Source organism: Grampus griseus (genome assembly GCF_964374135.1).
Source record: "Grampus griseus genome assembly, chromosome: 20".
Taxonomy (NCBI): domain Eukaryota; kingdom Metazoa; phylum Chordata; class Mammalia; order Artiodactyla; family Delphinidae; genus Grampus; species Grampus griseus.
The window spans coordinates 15,871,186-15,890,086 of NC_139014.1; the positions used below are offsets into that span (position 1 = coordinate 15,871,186).

Genomic DNA, 18,901 nt, shown 5'->3' on the forward strand with positions numbered 1-18,901 from the left:
GCTATTTGCTTTATTGTGATGGTCTTGAATACAACTCACAATATCTGCAAGGTATGCCTGTACCAGATACTGTATTAAGGGTGGAGAATACATCCTGCAACAGGCAAACAAGGCTTCTATCATGGAGCTTACAGGCTAGATAGGAAGTAATCACAGTAAAGGGCAATAAGAATAATGACAAGTATGTTAGCACTTGAGCAGTAGCAGGGATAGGCAACCTATCCCTGTGTTCCAACACATCAGAAAAAATCTAAAGAAGTATAAAAAAACTAAAGAAGTATATTTGGAGGATGGGCAGAGATAGCCAAGTGAAGAGTGGAATTAGAGTGTTCTGGACAGAGAGAGCAGTATATACAAAGACTGGGGCAAGAAAGTGGGTCAAGAAGTTCCATGTAGCTGGTGTAGGGGAGAGAAAAAAACCTTTTCCCTCTATCCTCTTATTTTCAGGATCTGGGGCCCTGCAGATTAAACTGACAAAAGACGGGTTAACAGAATTTTTAAAAACAACATTTTAGGGCTTCCCTGGTGGCGCAGTGGTTGAGAGTCCAACTGCTGATGCAGGGGACATGGGTGCGTGCCCGGGTCCGGGAAGATCCCACATGCCGCGGAGTGGCTGGGCCCGCGAGCCATGGCCGCTGAGCTTGTGCGTCCGGAGCCTGTGCTCCGCAACGGGAGAGGCCACAACAGTGAGAGGCCCGCGTACCGCAAAAAAAAAAAAAAAAAAAAAATCAACATTTTATTTACACGTGCAACATGCATACACGTGAGCGAATTCAGTGATAAGTGACTCAAAGAGGTGGTTAGAATTTGGGGCCTACCTATCATCTTAGCAAAGGGCAATATATTTGTGGAGAAGTAACAAGACAAAGAAACAGGGTTTGGGCCTCTAGGGGTGGTAAATTGTAGAAAGGTAAATAGATGGGGAAATGAATGGAAGATAAAGGTTATTTTAGTAAGGGTTTTTGGTGCAGACCCAGCTCGGTGCCAACCCTCTGTCTCCAGTGATAATGGTTGTTTTCCTGCTCCTTTTACAGGAGAGGGGAGGGGATACACCTTCACAAAGGGGAATTTATGTCATGCTTTTAGGCAGATAGGGGGAGGGCAAAAAGATTTATGTTTGCTGTCTTAATTGCTTTCAGTTCAAAATAATCCTCATGCCAAAGTGGCATTTTCTGATCCCCTTCACTGGAATATATAGTATAAGAGGGAGACAGGCGACTTAAGGTTGAATGAGGAGGCAGAGACTAGACCTTGGACAGCCTTGTAAGACTAGTTAAAGGGTTTGGACTATTTCCTGAGAACAATGGGAAATCCTAAATTGGGGCATGTAAAAAGTTAATAAACTGAAACTTCAATTAAAATGGAGTTGGGAGACCAGAAGAGGGCGTGAGAGCAATAGCAGAGCCCAACAGGAAGAAGAAAGACTTCCTCTTCTTTCCTGGCAAGAGCTCAGCCAATGAGAGACTGGCACAACTCAGCCAAGGAAGAGCCATGGACTTTTTGTTTACTATAGCCCTCCTGACTTCCTTTTCCCCTCTATAAAAGAGTTCTTCTCCATTTTTGTTGGGGACTTTCACATGGCTCACCATAGTTGCAGATCCTGAATTGAACTTTGCTGATCCCCCAAAAAACATTTTTTTGCTGAAGAAATAACTGTTAGTCTATTTTTATTAATTAATTAATTTATTTATATTTTGGCTGCATTGGGTCCTCATAGCTGTGTGCAGGCTTTCTCTAGTTGCTGAGAGCGGGGGCTACTCTTTGTTGCGGTTCGTGGGTTTCTCATTGTGGTGGCTTCTCGTTGCGGAGCGCAGGCTCTAGGCGCACCGGCTTCAGTAATTGTGGCACGTGGGCTCAATAGCTGGGGCTTGCGGGCTCTAGAGCTCAGGCTCAGTAGTTGTGGCGCACGGGCTTAGTTGCTCCACGGCATGTGGGATCTGCCCAGACCAGGGCTCAAATCTGTCCCCTGCATTGGCAGGCGGATTCTTAACCACTGTGCCACCAGGGAAGTCCCAGTGTATTTGTTTTAGGTCAACAGTGGGGAGGCTTAGCGAGGGGGGTCCTGACATGATTAAACTTGTTTTTGGAGGTAGGTGAGACTTGAGGCAGGAAGAGACATGAAGGTGTCTATTTAGGAGGTAAAATTAGTAGGGCTCTGAGACTGGATGTTAGGGCTAAAAAAAGAGAGTGGTTTCAGGTTTGGATGATGGAGAAACTGGGATAGGTAATATTTCAAGTAAGGTAATATTTCAAGTATGAGGAACGAGGAGTTCCATTCTGAACAAAGTATTTGTGAGACATCCAGTTGACAGCTAGGCATTTAGGTCTGGAGTTCTAAAAAGAGTCTGGCTGGAGATACAGATTTTGGAACAATTTTAGATAAAAAATTGAGGCCATGAGAATGAAAGAGTTTGCCTAAGAAGAAGGTGTAAGATGAGAAGGCCTAGAACTGACCCCTGAAGCATTCTAATGTTAGGGGTTCTGTAAAGGAAACTGATAAAGAACAGAGCAGTAGGAGGAAAACCAGGAGACTGTGTGATCAGAGATGCCAAAGGAAGGGGGTGACTTGAAGAGAGAGAAGCGAAGATGGGGGGGGAAGCTTCACGGTCAGGTAGTACAAAGTGGATAAGAGGCAGCGTACAACAGGGACAAGAGAAGCGTACAGATAAGGAGGACTGAAGGAATTCAGAAGAGTAAGCTTGCTCTGGCTATACCAGTGGGCCTGCACCTTGCCAATGATACCATGTCTAGTTTCTTGCATAGTTCCCTAAACCCTGGTTTCCAAATCTGATTGAATATGAAACAGACCAAGAGGCAGGCTAAGGAAAAGGATAATTTATCATGTTTGGAATAATGCTTATTGTAACCTAACTACTTGCCAGCTAAAGATATGTTGATAATGGGTGATGGCAGGATGCTCAAGTGGTTGCTGGACAGTGAGTTTAAGTAGGTCAATCAGGAACAGAAAAGGAAGTAAAAATGCTCTAAAAGAGTCCATCAAAGCACAACTTCAAACAATGGGGTCTGAATGGGCACAAAACCACAACAGATGTGTTAGCCCAGTGAACAATGGTCAGAAAAGAGATGCTCTTTATTAGAAAAAAGAAAAAGAGGGCAGGGGGGTGGGGGTGAATTTTAGGCAAATTCTAAGCTTAAGAGCCAGAGTGCTAAGCATCACAGAGTCTTTAAATGCTGAGCCTAGACACACATTTTTACACAAAAAATATCATCTTTATATATCCTGTGTTGTGAGTTCCTACATTTAAATTTACAAGAATCAAATGCACAGGTACAAGACACAGCAGCATGTTGTGTGAAACAGCGCTATGTGTGTAAAATAACAAAAAGCTTAGCATGAGCAGTCATGTGACTGTTATGCACATACAACTTTAGTCCACTTTAATAGAAGTCATCCAGATAGTAAAAGCAATAGTCCTATTGCCTTCTGAATTCATTTGACTAAATCTGGAGTGCTGTGTTCAGTTAAAACATCACATTTTAAGAGTAATATCGCTTACCCACCCCTGTCTTTCCATTCCCACTGCCAGTCTCTCATCTCAAAGATGGTCAATCCTCCCATGGCACAAGCCTTTTGCAGTGTCACTTTGCCATTCCTCCCATCTCCTCCTGTTGAGACACAGGCTGGCCCTGTGTCTTAATCTGACCAATAAGAAGTGATGGGGTTTGACTTACAGACCTAGGCCTTAAGGGGTCTCACTGCGTCCGTTTTTGCCTTCTTGGTTGCCAGCCGCCAAGTCAAGAAGCTAGGATTAGACTACTGACTGATGAGAGGTCATGTGGAGGAGAAATGAGGGGCTCAGCCAACAGCCAGCACCAAGGCCCCAAACATGTGAGTGAAGCCATCTTGGATCTTCCAGCCCTAATCAAGCCAACGATGGTAATATTCTGTATCTATGCTATCCAGTATGGGAGTCGCTAGCCACATAAGTGTATTGAGTCCTCAGAATGTGGCTAGGGCATCTGAAGAGCTTCATTTTTAATTTCACTTGAATTTAACTAAACTGTAGCTAGTGGCTACCACACTGGACAGTGTAGAACACTATTTCCACTCTAATTCATCCAGCATAATCCTGCTAACAGAACAGGGCATATGGCAGCATAAAATCACCTTAGCACCTACCCTTTATGGGGCTATAAGTACACAAGCAGTGACTAGAGATGGCTGGTGGTAAAGGTTATAGCTCTGTCAACTGGTGTTTAAAACAAAACAAAACACTCCCCTGCAACATCACCCAAAGGAAGGGAGTGACCCATTCTAATCTGATTTTATCTGCATAAAATGTGAGAACCAGAAAGGGAAATTTCCACACAAATGGAATATACCATTGAGTCCCACATCTACCCTAGAGATGTCCTCATTAGGACAGCAACCTTTAAAAACTGTTTTCTTCAACCATATGGTTACCAAAGGGGAAAGGGAGGAAGAGAGGGAGAAATTAGGTGTGTGGGATTAGTAGATACAAACTACTATACACAAAATAAGCAACAAGGATTTACTGTATATCACAGGGACCTATATTCAGTATCTTGTAATAACCTATAGTGGAAAAATAATCTGAAAAAAGAAAATATATCTGAATCACTTTGCTGTACACCTGAAACCAACATGATATTGTAAATCAACTATACTTCAATTAAAAAAATATTGCAGAGACTGTTTTTCTCATCTACCAAAAACCAAAATTTTAATAGTTCCCTGTTCACACATTTCGGGGGTAGGGGGAGCAAGAAGGAAATCTGAGAGCCTCTTATGTGTGTTAGACACAGTCACATACATTAATGTACGTAGTTCTCTTAACGGTGTTTTTTCAGACTAAGGAAATAGAAGTTCAGAGAGATTGTGACTTGCCTAAGGACCTAAAGCTAAGTTAGTGCCAGAGATAAAATTCAAATCCAACCTCCGGATTTCCCAACACACCACAACGCCTCTCTTAACAAGAATAAAAATTTCTGCTCTCCTGAGATTTTCCGTGATCTGGCCACCTAAATACTCATTTCCAGTTAATGTCTTAACTCTTACCAGATTGATCTCATTCTGCATTCTTTCACTTTCTCCTTTCATTTCTTCTAAGTCTACCCACCCTTCAAAATCCAGTTGAAGTCTGAAACTTTCTTCATCTCAATGCTAATTAATTTCCCTTTCCTCTGAATTTTTATGTCACTTATAATGGGCACCACATAATGTAGCATTCTTTGTTACATTACTTTTCGTTAAACAGACCGTAATCTCTTTTAGGACAGAGGTCATACTAAATCTTTGAAGAATGGCAATCTTTCCAATTTCCTATTTCCCTTTGAGCCATGAATAGGTAGTTCTGGAATGGATGAACGACCTAAACTCAACAGACAGATACTTCTTGATTAATTAAAGTCAGCCCCAAACTCTCGAGTTTAACTCTTTGCTTAATCTACCACGCACCAATTAATCCAGCAAGGTTGAATAGCGAACCGAGAGCTCGGCCCGGCCACGTAAGGCTCCCAGCGGACTCCCGCACGCCACGCCCAGCCTATTGGTTGTCGATGAGGCGTGCCCCAGCCTTGGGTGGCCGATGGGGCGTGGCGTGCGTGAAGGAAGGCGTGGCCGAGAAGAGGAACCTACGCTCTGGATCACACTCGGTAGTCTCCGGTAGTCCTCGACAACTTCCGGCAACGGTCTCCTCCTCCGCTGATTCACCTCGGGTATTTCCGGTCTCCTTCGGGCCTTTTCGTCTGGCTCCCGCGCGGGTCTCTCCACTTCGGGTTTTTCCGTGTCCCGCTCGGAGGTGCTCGGCAAACGCTCGGCTTCCCCCATCCCCCGGTAACGGTTGCTGGTGAGTTTAAATGAGCCGGGGCTGGCCGGGCCGGAGCCGCTACGGGGGGGGCCTGAGGCACTGCAGAAAGTGGGCCTGAGCCTCCAGGATGACGGTGCTGCAGGAACCTGTCCAGGTAATGGTAACCGTCTTATCTGAGGCTTGGCTCTCAGCCTCGGTCGAGAAGCAGCGTATGGCCACTCCGCGGCCTGGTGCGGCCTAGGCCCAGCTGCTTCTCCCGCCTACCCTCACGCCGGCTCCTGCCTGTCTTCTCGTTAGTTCCGAGGCCTTGCTCGCAACCTCAGCCGTGTTACCTCTGGCCCTACGTTACTTCTTCCCCTTGGTGTGAGCGGAGTTCGGCAATAATACCTCATTTCTCCCTGGGCCAGCGTCCGGTGAGCCCCTCCTGTCAGCCCAGCGGCTGGGCCCCGGCCGGCGTGAGGGATGAGGGGCCGACAACTCGCCCCAGGTGCTCTCTTGCCTAAGGATGTTTGGGAGGCACGTTTGATCGGCGCTTGTACGATCTTCATAACGGTGGGGCAAGTTTGCAGGACGAGTGTTGGTTTTGTTTTTGTTTTCTGTGAGAGGGTGGAGGGAGGGTAGGATCGGTGTTTTTAATACGAATTTCTATTTTGGTAACAGACTTTATAGTCCACGTTGCTTTTCTCGCTCAGTAAATTTCCCTCTGGACAATGATCTGCGAAGAGAGCCCCGAGGCCCAGTGCCGAGGCGCAAGCACCTATACAAGGGGAGAGGGTGGAAACGGCAAATTGGATTTTTTCCATGACCTGTGAGGGGGATGAGGAGTGTTGTGCCTGTTTACAAGGCGTTCAGAAAATGAAAGACAAATGATGGTTTTTCCATCCATACCACACCAAGGTATGCTTTGACGCACAGTGCTCTGTTGGCATGGAAGAAACACTATTGGATTTTTAAGTGTGTGAAGCAGTGCCAAGTCATTTCCCCCCCGCCATCTGAAGAAACTGAATCTTTTGTCCCTTGGTGATGGACCAGGTCTGTGAAACTTTCACCCTATCCTGTGATCTTTGACTTAATTAGAAGAGTTGACCTCTATCAACTGCTGTCATTGAGTCATGGGCTTTCTTTATTTTGAAGTTATAAAGCAAACCGATTTTAGAAATTACTTCATATTGCCCTTAAAGACCTGTGATGTCAAATAGTAAATATTTTAATACATCACTCCTTCCATATTTCCTTAATTTTTCTTCACAGGATGAAATATCAACTTCTCCTAGTTGGCTCCTTCTCCAGCTCTTTACATATAGCAGCTATTCGTTTTTTAATTAATGTAATGTGGGATTCTGTCTTAGGAAGTTTACCTGTTTGTACATTATACTGGTGCTTTCAAAGCTATTTCTTTCCATTAAAATTTCTCTTACTAGTGAAGAGTCTCTTTTTAAGATTTTTTTTTTTTTGAGGCCTAACATGAAATTAGAAGTTGCTATCTATACTCTTAAATGGATAAGCAGATCACTCAAGTTGTTTAATTTCTGTTTCATATTTTTGTTATTTTGTCTTAATAATTAATGATACATTTGCCCTATAGGTACAGCTTCTAAAATGATAAACTAGTTTTATTGCTAGCCTATAACCACTTTTTAATAACAATTTCAACTTGCATAAAAACATGGAGAAGAAAAGAAACATGTAGCCAACTCCTTGATAGTACCCATCAGGTTTTCTCTTTTTCCTTAAAGTACTCTTAGCAGTAATGCATTTAGGTATTTTTAAGGCTTAAGAGTCAAATTTGTCTCCCCCCTCCCCCCACGCACACTACCTTTGTTTATTAGATTTGGGGACAGAGGTAAGAAGTTTTAGGATATAGCTAGGTGAGAATTTTGGTTATAATTTTTAGGATAAGAAGTCATTCAAGAAGGGATCTGGAGCAGTAGGAGGAACAAGCAACTTTGGCTACGATGATAAAGATAAACTGATCAGGGATAGTGCTGAAAACAGGAAAGAAGAGTAAGGAAGAAAATAAAAATAGAACAACTAAATAAGATACTTTTTTTTTTTAAACTATGATAAGTGATTGCATGTATTTGTAGAGGAATGAGAGTAAGTTTCCTTTCTAGGGATGCCTCAGGGTTTGAGGTATTACTAGGCATAGGAAAAAGTTGAGAGAAAAGATGAGCAACTGTTTTTTGCTTTTTCTTTTTTTAAAGTTTTAACATGGAATACCCAGGTTGATATGTCACATAAGCCTAAATATAAGTGCTCCAAATTATCTCTTATAGGAAATTGTTACTTTGAGTCTTTGCAAAAAATCTCTCCTATTATGAGGCAGAAATTCTGTCAATTATTTTATTTTTAAAATAACTATTTAGGGAAGACACACTAGCCTAAGTGACTTGAATCCATGCTAATTTGCATGTTTATAAAATTCACCTGATGAAATTGATTTTTAAAAAGACATTTTATGTAGATTTATCAATTATTCCTGGGGGTAGGACATCACAGAAGTGTTGGATGAAGTTGTAAAAATCACCTTAGTAAGCAGTAAGTGGGTGCTTCACACATATAATATTGTTTTAGAGATTATTAGATAGTGAAGGAATACTTTTGGCTTGGGATAAGATGAACAGGGACAGCATCTAACGTGGATTCATAAGGTACCATTTTCAAGTAATAGAATTGAAGGTAGTGTATTCAAGAAAATTGTGTTAGATGATTCCCACCACCCCCCGTAATGGCTTTTCAATAAAGCTGTGTTATCCAACGAGAGTAGAAAAAAATGAAATTCCTAAATATATTTTATGCTTTTAAAAAATATATGTATGTAACTAAATTGATAAATCAATAGGCATTTGACTATTTGATCTTCATTGAAAAAATTTATATATTCAAGTTAGCTGAAACATTTTGTTTATAAAATTTTCTTTTGGAAAACAGATTACATTGTATTTAGGTCCAATATAGTGTCTTGAAGACAGTGCTACATAGTACCTGAACTGGGAGAACAAGCTTTGGGATGGGGAGGTAGAGGGGGAAGTCGTTACAAATATGTAGTAATTCCTTTATGGACTAGTATCCCGATATAGCCTTTGTGCTTATATATAGAGAAAGCATGAGACAAATAATCACAAATTAATAATTATAAACTGTGATAAGAAGGGCACTATAAATAGGGTGTTAGGAGAGAGACCTAATAGGACGGTCCTGACCTAAGTCAGATCTGCAATTGGACCATCAATGTTCAGAAGCAGCCTCAATGAAAAAAATCAAATTGGGAAGACTGTTATGCACCTGCTATGTGCCAAGCACAGATAAAAGACATTCTAACACCTACTCTAAAAAGGATGTTAGGAAAGTTCCTTTTGAGCAAATAACATTGAACCTGAGTTCAAAGTTTGAGAAGGAAACAGTAGTTTGAAGAGCATTACAAGCAGAGAAAACAGCATGTGCAAAGTGCCTAAGACACAGCAGAACTTGGCATTGGAAGAACTGAAAGAGGGCCAGTGTGGCTGGAGTTGCATAGTAATGGAAGGCCATTATAAGGAGTTCAGTTTTCATTCTAACTGTAATGGGGGAATCACTGAAGGATTTTCAGCCATGGGTTGACACTATCTGATATAGATCTTAAGATCTCTCTGGCTACTATACCTGAAAGGTCAGGGAGGAAGGAGGCAAAAGTAAACACAGTCTTAGGATGAAGGTAACCTAGACTAAAGTGGTAGCAGTGAAGTAGGAAAGAAGTAGATAAATTCAAGAGATGTTTTAGAGGAAGAACCAATGAGACATGGAAATTGATTGTTTGTGGGGGGATCAAGAACAGCTACCTGGATTTAATTTTGGGGGGCACCATTTAATAAATGGAGAATTCTTTGAGAGGAGACAAATTTGAAGGAGGACAATTAAGAATTCTGTTGTGAACAAATTGAGTTGGAGATATTTGTGAAACCAACCAGTAGAAATGTGGATATGTAACCTCTAATCTTTTGAGGGGTCTAGTCTTGTTGGGAAGATAAGTATACTTAACAGGAACAACTGGATAATGTTACAAGTCAGTATGTGATTGCACAGATAACAATAAATACAGGAAAGAGAGATCCTTGTAGACTGGAAAAATGGGAACGGTTTCTTGAAGGAGTAGAACTTAAAGCTTTAGAAGGTGGAAAGGGTTTGAACTGGTAGGGAAGAGAGAATATTCTTGGCATGGAATGGCATGAGCAAGAGCCCAACGTTGAGAATGGTGTTTAGGAACAGGAAAATAATAAAACTATAGAATTGGCTAGGATGGAAATAGAGGAGGAAAAGGTAAGGTTTTGCTAGCCAAGTAGAATCAGGTTACAGGGGACTTAACATCCAGGCTGAGGAGTTTAGATTTAATTTGTTGGTAATAAATAGCCATTATAGGTTTTTCAACAGAAAAATTATGTAATGAAAGCACTGCTTTGGAAAAATTAATCTGATGCTATTGGGAAGGAGGGACGAAACAAGATTTAAGGAGACATACAGGCTAGTAGAGAAATCCAGTTACATGGTAATGTATATCAGGGTTTCTCAATCTTGGCACTATTGATGTTTTGAGCAAGCTAATTTTTTGTTGTAGGGGTACTGTCCTGTGTATTGTAGAGTGTTTTGCAGCATCCCTGGCCTCTACCCACTAGATGTCCCCTCTGTTTGTGACAACCAAAGATGCCCCCCAGACATCACTACATGTCCTTTTGGGGGGCAAAATTGCCCAGACTGAGAACCACTGATGTAGACCTGAACTAAATTAGAGTTCTAGAAATTAGATTGTAATGTATAATAGGAAAATTCCACAGTGATTTTTTTTCTTCATACCTTCTTATATTGTTCATTTCTTTTATGATCTAAAAAAAGATCATTTATAATCTAAAAGAAAACTATTTTCTTTTTTGACAAAAATAAGAATAACACAAAACAATCTATGTGGTCACATTTAAGTCTGAATTAGTTGTACAACTTACAGAGGTTTGTTTATATTTAAAATAATATTTTATATTTAAGAAGAGCAAACAAGTAAGGAACTTTGCCATTTCATTTCTGTGGTGTTGATTTAATTATCTTTAAAACCACTGGCCTAGGACTGACCCATTAATTTAATCAGTAGGATTTCTCTTTTAAACTTTTTTTTGGGGCCGGTGGGTGTTGCTCTGTTTGGCTTCATAACCTTTCGCAGCATTTCGTCCATGTGGCTTTACTTTGTAGAACTCCTGAAGTGATTCACTGAGTGATATTCTTTTATGGGCCGGTTTACACCAGCAGTTGAGCAGTAGATGAATAACAAGGGGGCTAATCTTATCCCTGTCTGTCATGAGCTACCAATTTGTAATGCTTTAGAAAATAGTTTATTCCCCGCTCCATTCCCCCAAAAGAGATACATACCGTCACTCAGATGCTGGAGCAGAGTGGTGATGAAAGCTGTTATGTGGCAAGTTTTACTTCTGGGATGTATGGGAGTTTTTGTTGCCTGCCTTCACTGTCCCTTTCTGACCCTCTTAAGAATTGGTGATAAAGGAATGATGTTGTTCTGAGCAAAACTTGATTTTAAATCAGAAATAGATAGAACTCTTGAATATGATACTTTTTTTCTCTTTCATTTATTTAATTTTAAAAAGACAGAAAGTCAAAGTTCTAGGAGTTTTGGGCCACAATATTAATGTGCCAAATTTTCGTGGTGATCAATATCACTAATGTAGCTGGTGAATCAATCATTGGGTCTTTTTTTTTCTTTTAGTTATTTTACTTTATTTTTTCAGCATCTTTATTGGAGTATAATTGCTTTACAATGGTGTGTTAGTTTCTGCTGTATAACAAAGTGAATTAGCTATACATATACATATATCCCCATATCTCCTCCCTCTTGCGTCTCCCTCCCACCCTCCCTATCTCACCCCTCTAGGTGGTCACAAAGCACCGAGCTGATCTCCCTGTGCTATGCGGCTGCTTCCCACTAGCTGTCTATTTTACATTTGGTAGGGTATATGTATCCATGCCACTCTCTCACTTCGCCCCAGCTTACCCTTCCCCTTCCCTGTGTGCTCAAGTCCATTCTCTACGTCTGCGTCTTTATTCCTGTCCTGGCCCTAGGTTCTTCAGAATCTATTTTTGTGTGTGTGTGTGGCTTATATGTTACAAAATAAACAACTGTGGCAGATATAATGAGAGATGTTACATAACACAAACTATAAATTATATTTATTGAATTTGTTTATATGAAGAGCTGGAAAAGCAAAAGGTTTTAAGTGCCTAATGTGTGCCAGTCAGTATACCAGGAGCACCATATCATTTCATTTAACCCACACAAGTCCAAAAATAGAGTTCCATTTTTCACATGAGGAAATTGAGGCTGAGAAACGTTAAATAATTCCCCAAAGTCACACTGCTGAAAGTGCTGGCACACACATTTGAACACAGGTCTCCAACATCAAATCCTGGGTATATTCTTTCTCTTCACCATGTTCTTTTAGTAGGTTCTTAGGAAATCTCCATATTTTATAAAGGAGTAATTAGGTGGTAATTATTTGCATTACAAAAATAATTCTATGTGCCATGGAGTTTCTTTCGAGATTTCCAGAGATCCTTAACTATTGGACATATAATAATACAGAAAAACTTAAGGCTAAGACTAACATAAAATGCTAACAGTGGGAGGACTGCCAGAGTTCAAAGGCCATTTGTTTATTCATTCACCATACATTAGTTAAAGCACCTACTTAAAAAGTACATAATAGGGCTTCCCTGGTGGCGCAGTGGTTGAGAGTCTAACTGCCGATGCAGGGGACACGGGTTCGTGCCCCGGTCCGGGAAGATCCCACATGCCGCGGAGCGGCTGGGCCTGTGAGCCATGGCTGCTGAGCCTGCGCGTCCGGATCCTGTGCTCCGCAACGGGAGAGGCCGCAACAGTGAGAGGCCCGCGTACCGTAAAAAAAAAAAAAAAAGTACATAATAAATGCTGGGAGTATATAGTGAGCAAAAACAGATGTAGTCCCTACCTTTCTAAAGTTTATATTATAGTGAGGAAGACATTATTCACATACTCTTCTAAATATGTGTAAAATTAAAACAGTGAGAAGTATTGCAAAGGAAAGGTACTTGGTGTCATCACAGTGTATAAGGATGCCTAACCTCATCTGGGTGTCCTAAAAAAGCCTTCCCTGGGAAAGAAGTCCAAAGAATGACTAGAATTTGCATATTTTGAAGGAAAGGAAGGGGGTGTGCCAGGCAAAATGAACTGTATGTTTAAAGGACCTGTGGCAGAAGGATAACATGGCAGATTTGAGGAGCTGAAAGAAGGTCGTTGTGGTAGCATGGAAAGCATGAGAAAATATGATGCAAGATGAACAGAAGAGGTAGGTACAGACTATACCACACTGCCTAGTTTGGTGGCTTTTGCTTTTATCATTAAGAACAGTGAGAAGCCATTGAAGGATTTTAAGCAAAGGGGTGATATGATCAGATCTGACTTGTGAAAAGCTCATAGGGAGAGAATGGATCATAGGGTAGAAAAGAATTCAGAGGGGCTAAGTAAGACACTCTTAAAGTAATCCAGGGAAAAAATGGTCTGCCTTTAAAAGTAAATGTTTAGGGGACTTCCCTGGCAGTCCCCTAAGTGCAGTGGTTAAGACTCTGCGCTTCCAATGCAGGAGGCGCAGGTTTGATCTCTGGTCGGGGAACTAAGATCCCACATGCCACACCAAAAAAAAAAAAAAAAAAAAAGTAAATGTTTATTAAGTTTCTTCCTTTCATTATTACTGCAGTTGCCTAATTTAAATGAGTATCGGGGCTTCCCTGGTGGCGCAGTGGTTAAGAATCCCCCTGCCAATGCAGGAGACATGGGTTCGAGCCCTGGTCTGGGAAGATCCCACATGCCTCGGAGCAGCTAAGCCCGTGTGCCACAACTACTGAAGCCCACGCACCTAGAGCCCTTGCTCTGCAGAAAGAGAAGCCACTGCAATGAGCAGCCTGAACACCACAATGAAGAGTAGACTCCACTCGCTGCAACTAGAGAGAGCCCATGCGCAGCAACGAAGACCCATTGCAGCCAATAAATAAATTAATTTAAAAATTTTTTTAATAAAATGAAATAAATGAGTATCATTTTGAAAGATACCTATAGGCATAGTTTCAGAACCCTAGGTCATATATGGTCTGGTAGAACACCAGAAGGCCAGATCAGTTCTTTGGGGGGTTTAGAATTTAGCCAGTCACTGTGCTAGGATTATCTCAGAGGTAAGTATTGTTATCCTTATTTTACAGATGATTAAAGCTAAAGGTCAGAGAATTGATTTGGTCATCTAGATTAGTGTCCGAGGGATCTTTATCTGCCTTGGATTGAGGTGTGGAGATCATATTAAGTATTCAAGAAATAATTGAGTCACATTAGGTTTGAATACCCTTTAGCTGTTGTTTTCTGAATGACTTTTTTTTTGAGTTATTCTATCCAAATGTTGAAATTCTCTGAGGAAAACACAGTTTATTGCATTATCTTTTATCTGTCTCTTTGTTGTGTTGTAGTATAGAGGAAATACAGATTAGATAGCAGTGATTCTGTAGTATGTTTAAAACCTGCTATTATATTCACTCCTTGCTAACACCACATATTTTTGTTCAAAGGTTCAGCTTTCTGGCTGTTTGATAAGAAAACAAAAGCACAGTGAGCACAATGACAATGACCAGATAGGTGCCTGTAGAATAATACCCGACTTATTTCTCATTGTCAGTAAATACCTGAAAATTCAAAATGTTAAGGCTTTGTGTAACCTACCTGAAGAACTTGATTTTCTCAAATTGGTTAAGTTTTTTATGTTGTTTTTTTTTTTTTACTGCAATCAGGATCATATAGCAAACAAAGTAGATGCTCAATAAATACTTACCAAATGGATGAATGATGTATTTCAGAGGTGGCAGGCATATTGAATAAGATGATAAGGAAAATGATCCAAGTAGTATGGAGACATGATCTCAGCTGCCATTTACCAGAAAAATCTGGTTATCTTCCAGGTATTTATAGATCACACCACTGAGAGATTTTATTGCCCCCAAATCTGATGTATTCCAACCCCTCGGTCACACTGACCCTTATCTCCTTACCAGATTCTTGGTTCCTTTATAATGTTTTGCTTATTGTATCAAGGAAGAAACAGCTGGATGTTATTTTGTATTTTTTTATATTGCCAACATTAATGTTTTAATAATGTTTATAGGAATATCTTATATTTTACTTCCAGATTGGCTTACTAAAAGTTTACAGGTCAGTAAGTGGAAAATAGATTCAGAGTTTTAAAACATTCATTCAACAAACTTTATTGAGCATTCACTATGTTTTTGTTTTGTTTTGTTTTGTTTTTGTACGCGGGCCTCTCACTGTTGTGGCCTCTCCCGTTGCGGGGCACAGGCTCCGGATGCGCAGGCTCAGCGGCCATGGCTCACGGGCCCAGCCGCTCTGCGGCATGTGGGATCCTCCTGGACCAGGGCACGAACCCGTATCCCCTGCATCGGCAGGCAGACTCTCAACCACTGCGCCACCAGGGAAGCCCGAGCATTCTCTATGTTTGAAGACAGTTATCTAGGATAACTAGGGAAATAACTTAGTTAAGTAGGATAACCAGGGAATTATAGAGAAAAATAGAATCTGGCTTTTGCCCGCAAGAAGTTGCAACCTGGTTAACCAAATAATATAACCAAATCTAATAAAAAGCCTGATATTTTTTTAAAAAGTATAAACAAAATTGTCTAGGACCTCATAGAATGGAGTAATTAATATTGCATGGGATAGATCAGTGAAGGCTTCATGAAAGGAAGAGACCATGTAAGCTGAATTTTGAAGAAAGGATGACAAATTTCAGGAGATAGAAGTTAAAGACAAAGGACAGCCCAGAGGTGAAGACTCTGAAATATGAAAATACAGCTGATGTTTAGGGACTGATGGAGCTTTGTTCTGTAGATGTTTATTGTGTAAACTTTGTGGGGCTATCCAAGAGGAATCATTAGCAAGTTTTGATCAGGGAAGAAGACATGATAGTGATAATGATGAGGGCAGCAGCTAAAATTTATTGAGTAATTATTAGGTATGTGCTAGGAACCATTGTGTACTTTATTGGAGTCTTATGTTTTAAATTAAGAGACTGAGTCTTAAGAGACATTGTTACTTGCCCAAGACACAGAACTAGTAAGTCATGGAACATGAATTTGAACGCAAGCCTCTCACTATTGTCTCCTGTTTAGCAGTGATGATGTTTTTGTTTGAGGAATTCTGGGACAGGATGGATTACATTGTAGCCTGTAGGTAGAAAAACCACTTAGGAAAATAAAAGTTTACAGGAAAGAAGATTCTGTTACAGACTGGGACTAGGAAAGAGGGGATAGACCCTAGGTACTTTTCTTTATGTGCAGTTCTATAAATGATGGTTAGATTCACTAACCAGCCCATTAAAATCTTTTAAATCCATAACTTACCCAGATTGATTTACCAGTACAATTGTTATTTCATGTATACTTACCCAACGTTTCTGACCTTGTATAGTGAAAGACTTTTTGAGTTTCAAACAAGGAGTACCTCTCCTAGTCCTGGCAGCGGCAGTGCTCCTCAAGGCACTAGTACTGCTGTAGTCTCTAATATGCAAAAGAGAAAGCATGTTTCTAGGTCAGTAACTTGTCTCTTCCCCTTTCAAGTATCTGAATTGAATTCCATAAATATTTATTGAACACCTTTTATGTATTGGGCTCTAATACTGTCTCCCATCAGCTAGACCAGTGATTCTTAATGAACCAAGATATTTGTGAACCCCACACACTGTATACACATTTTCTGTATATATGTCCATGTGCTTTTTTCTGGGGAGGAGGTCCATAGCTTTATAAGTTTTTCAAAAGAGTATACTATAAAAGGAGACAGAACTACTTACCTAGAAAGTAGAAGAATCGTTCTGAACCCTGAATGCTTACCAGTAAAAAGGTTTAAAAATAAGGATATCTAAACTCAATCCCAACTTCCAGAGATTGTGATTCAGTGGATTTGAGGTAGAGCACCACAAGAAAGGGTTGATAGCCACTGATCTAGACAGGAGTAACACTAAAATGCACTCTATGAGAACAGAAACTATTTGTTATTTATTGTGTGCCTAGAGTCTAGAAAGTGCTGGCACATAGTAGGCACTCAGTAAATATTTATTGAATGAATGAATATTAGAGCTCTCCAGTGAAGAAAGCTTTATGAAGTAGATATTATTTAAGCTGGGTCTATAGGGATGAGGAATTTATAAGAGGAGGTAGGTGAAGGAGCCCACATTCCCCAGTGAAGGAAAAGGAAGTACAGAGACACAGAGGTCTAAAATTTCATGGGGAGTTGAGTGAGTAAATTCAGATATGTTAGGAGCCATACAGTGAAGAGCCTTATCTAATATGTTATGGAGTTTGCACTGTGGGCAGTGAGGTTTTATTACTTAATTTAGACATGTTAATTTGAGTATTATATGCAAGGCTCTGTGCTAAGAGTTACCTTGAAACTCTCTATGTTTGTATATTTATGTTCTTTTTCCTCCACTTACAGGCTGCTATATGGCAAGCACTAAACCACTATGCTTACAGAGATGCAGTTTTCCTCGCAGAGCGACTATATGCAGAAGGTTTGTAATCTGTTCATTTCTATAGAACTGTAAAAGAATAAAATATATGGAATTCCATCACTTTTTATGACTGTAACAAGATTCTGGGTATTCCTTTTTTTTTTTTTTGGCCACGCCACGCGGCATGTGGGATCTTAGTTCCCCGACCAGGAATAGAACCCGTGGCCCCTGTGTTGGAAGCACGGAGTCTTAACCACTAGACCGCCAGGGAAGTCCCCTGGGTATCACTTTTGTTTTATCTTTATGATTGACACTAGTTCATAAAAATATTTCCGAGTTTCTGTGTAGCTCCTTATATGCTACTTTTAATAACTGTGTAGAGTTGCTTTGGGTTTTATGCTATGGTTTACATAATCATGTTCCCCGTCTTTAGGTATTTTTTCCCAGGTTTTTTATTACAGTCTATATTCTGTGGCTTAGAGCATGGGTTTTGAGCCTACAGCCTTAGTACAAACCCTAACCCTGTCACTTAAACATGCAGTAGTATACTGTGGGCAAGTTACTTAATGTCTGATTATTTCAGATTTCTCATCTACAAAGTAAAGATAATAGTAACTGTCTCATAGAATTGAAGAATGAAGTAGTATATTTAAAGCATTGGCACAGCCTTCTGGCATGGTAATAAATGCTCAGTAAACATTAGCTGGTAATGTGTGTTTTGTTTCTGTCATTAATTATTATAATCCTCTTTCTAAGATGCTAAGATAGATAATTATGTACAACTTTTCTTTTAAGTCATCTCCTTGGGTTATATACTCTAAAATGGAATTTATGAGTCAAAAGGTGTGATCAGTTCTACAACAAATTACTTTTTGCCCAGTTGATAACCCAGCAGAGAGAGGTGTGATAATCAAGGTGTCACCAATAGTGTAAGACTTCCTTCATAGTCCTATCAATATCAGATTTACCATTATTATTTATTTTTGCTTACTGGAAAATTGTGAGGTATTTTGTCTTGCATGTTTATAACTTTGAAGGATTCTGGGTATTTTCTCAAGTGTTTATTTTAAATGTATTCCTATTTCTGTGAGCTGTATCTTTGTTTATTGCATATTTGCTCCAGATTCTTTGCCTTTTAATCTTAATTCTATTGATTTTTATTAATCTGGTATTTTAAATTGTTATGTAGTTGAACTCATCAGCTGTGTCATTTAAACTTTCTCCTATTGCTCCAATAGCTGGAAAATTGTCATCTTTCTGCAACTCAATAAACATACAGTTCTTGGTAGTTTAAAAAAAGTTTTTAAAAATTTCTGCTACAACTAAGATCTGACATAACCAAATAAATAAATAAATAAAATATTAAAAAAAATTTTATCATAGTATTATTACTTAGTTTGGTCCATGTTATTTATTAAATAATTTCCCCCCTGCCCCACATGGTATCTTACTTGGTTTTATATTAAATTTTTATTTTATTTTTAAAATTTTTATTTATTTATTTTTTATTGAGGTATAGTTGTTTTACAATGTTGT

At 39.9% G+C, this 18,901-nt stretch overlaps 1 protein-coding gene across 9 annotated transcripts in view; it reads left to right on the forward strand.

The window, feature by feature from the left end:
• Positions 1-5,807: 5,807 nt before the first annotated feature.
• The window catches only part of CDC27 (cell division cycle 27), a 58,889-nt gene continuing 45,795 nt past the window's right edge, over positions 5,808-18,901 (forward strand). For all 9 annotated transcript variants that reach the window (XR_014298382.1, XM_082679972.1, XM_082679976.1 and 6 more), the window contains exons 1-2: positions 5,808-5,946; positions 17,350-17,425. Coding sequence is in view for 8 of the 9 variants with exons in the window: in XM_082679972.1 (XP_082536098.1) it covers positions 5,920-5,946; positions 17,350-17,425 (103 nt within the window). In the remaining variant the exon portion in view is untranslated. The remainder of the gene's footprint in view (positions 5,947-17,349; positions 17,426-18,901) is intronic.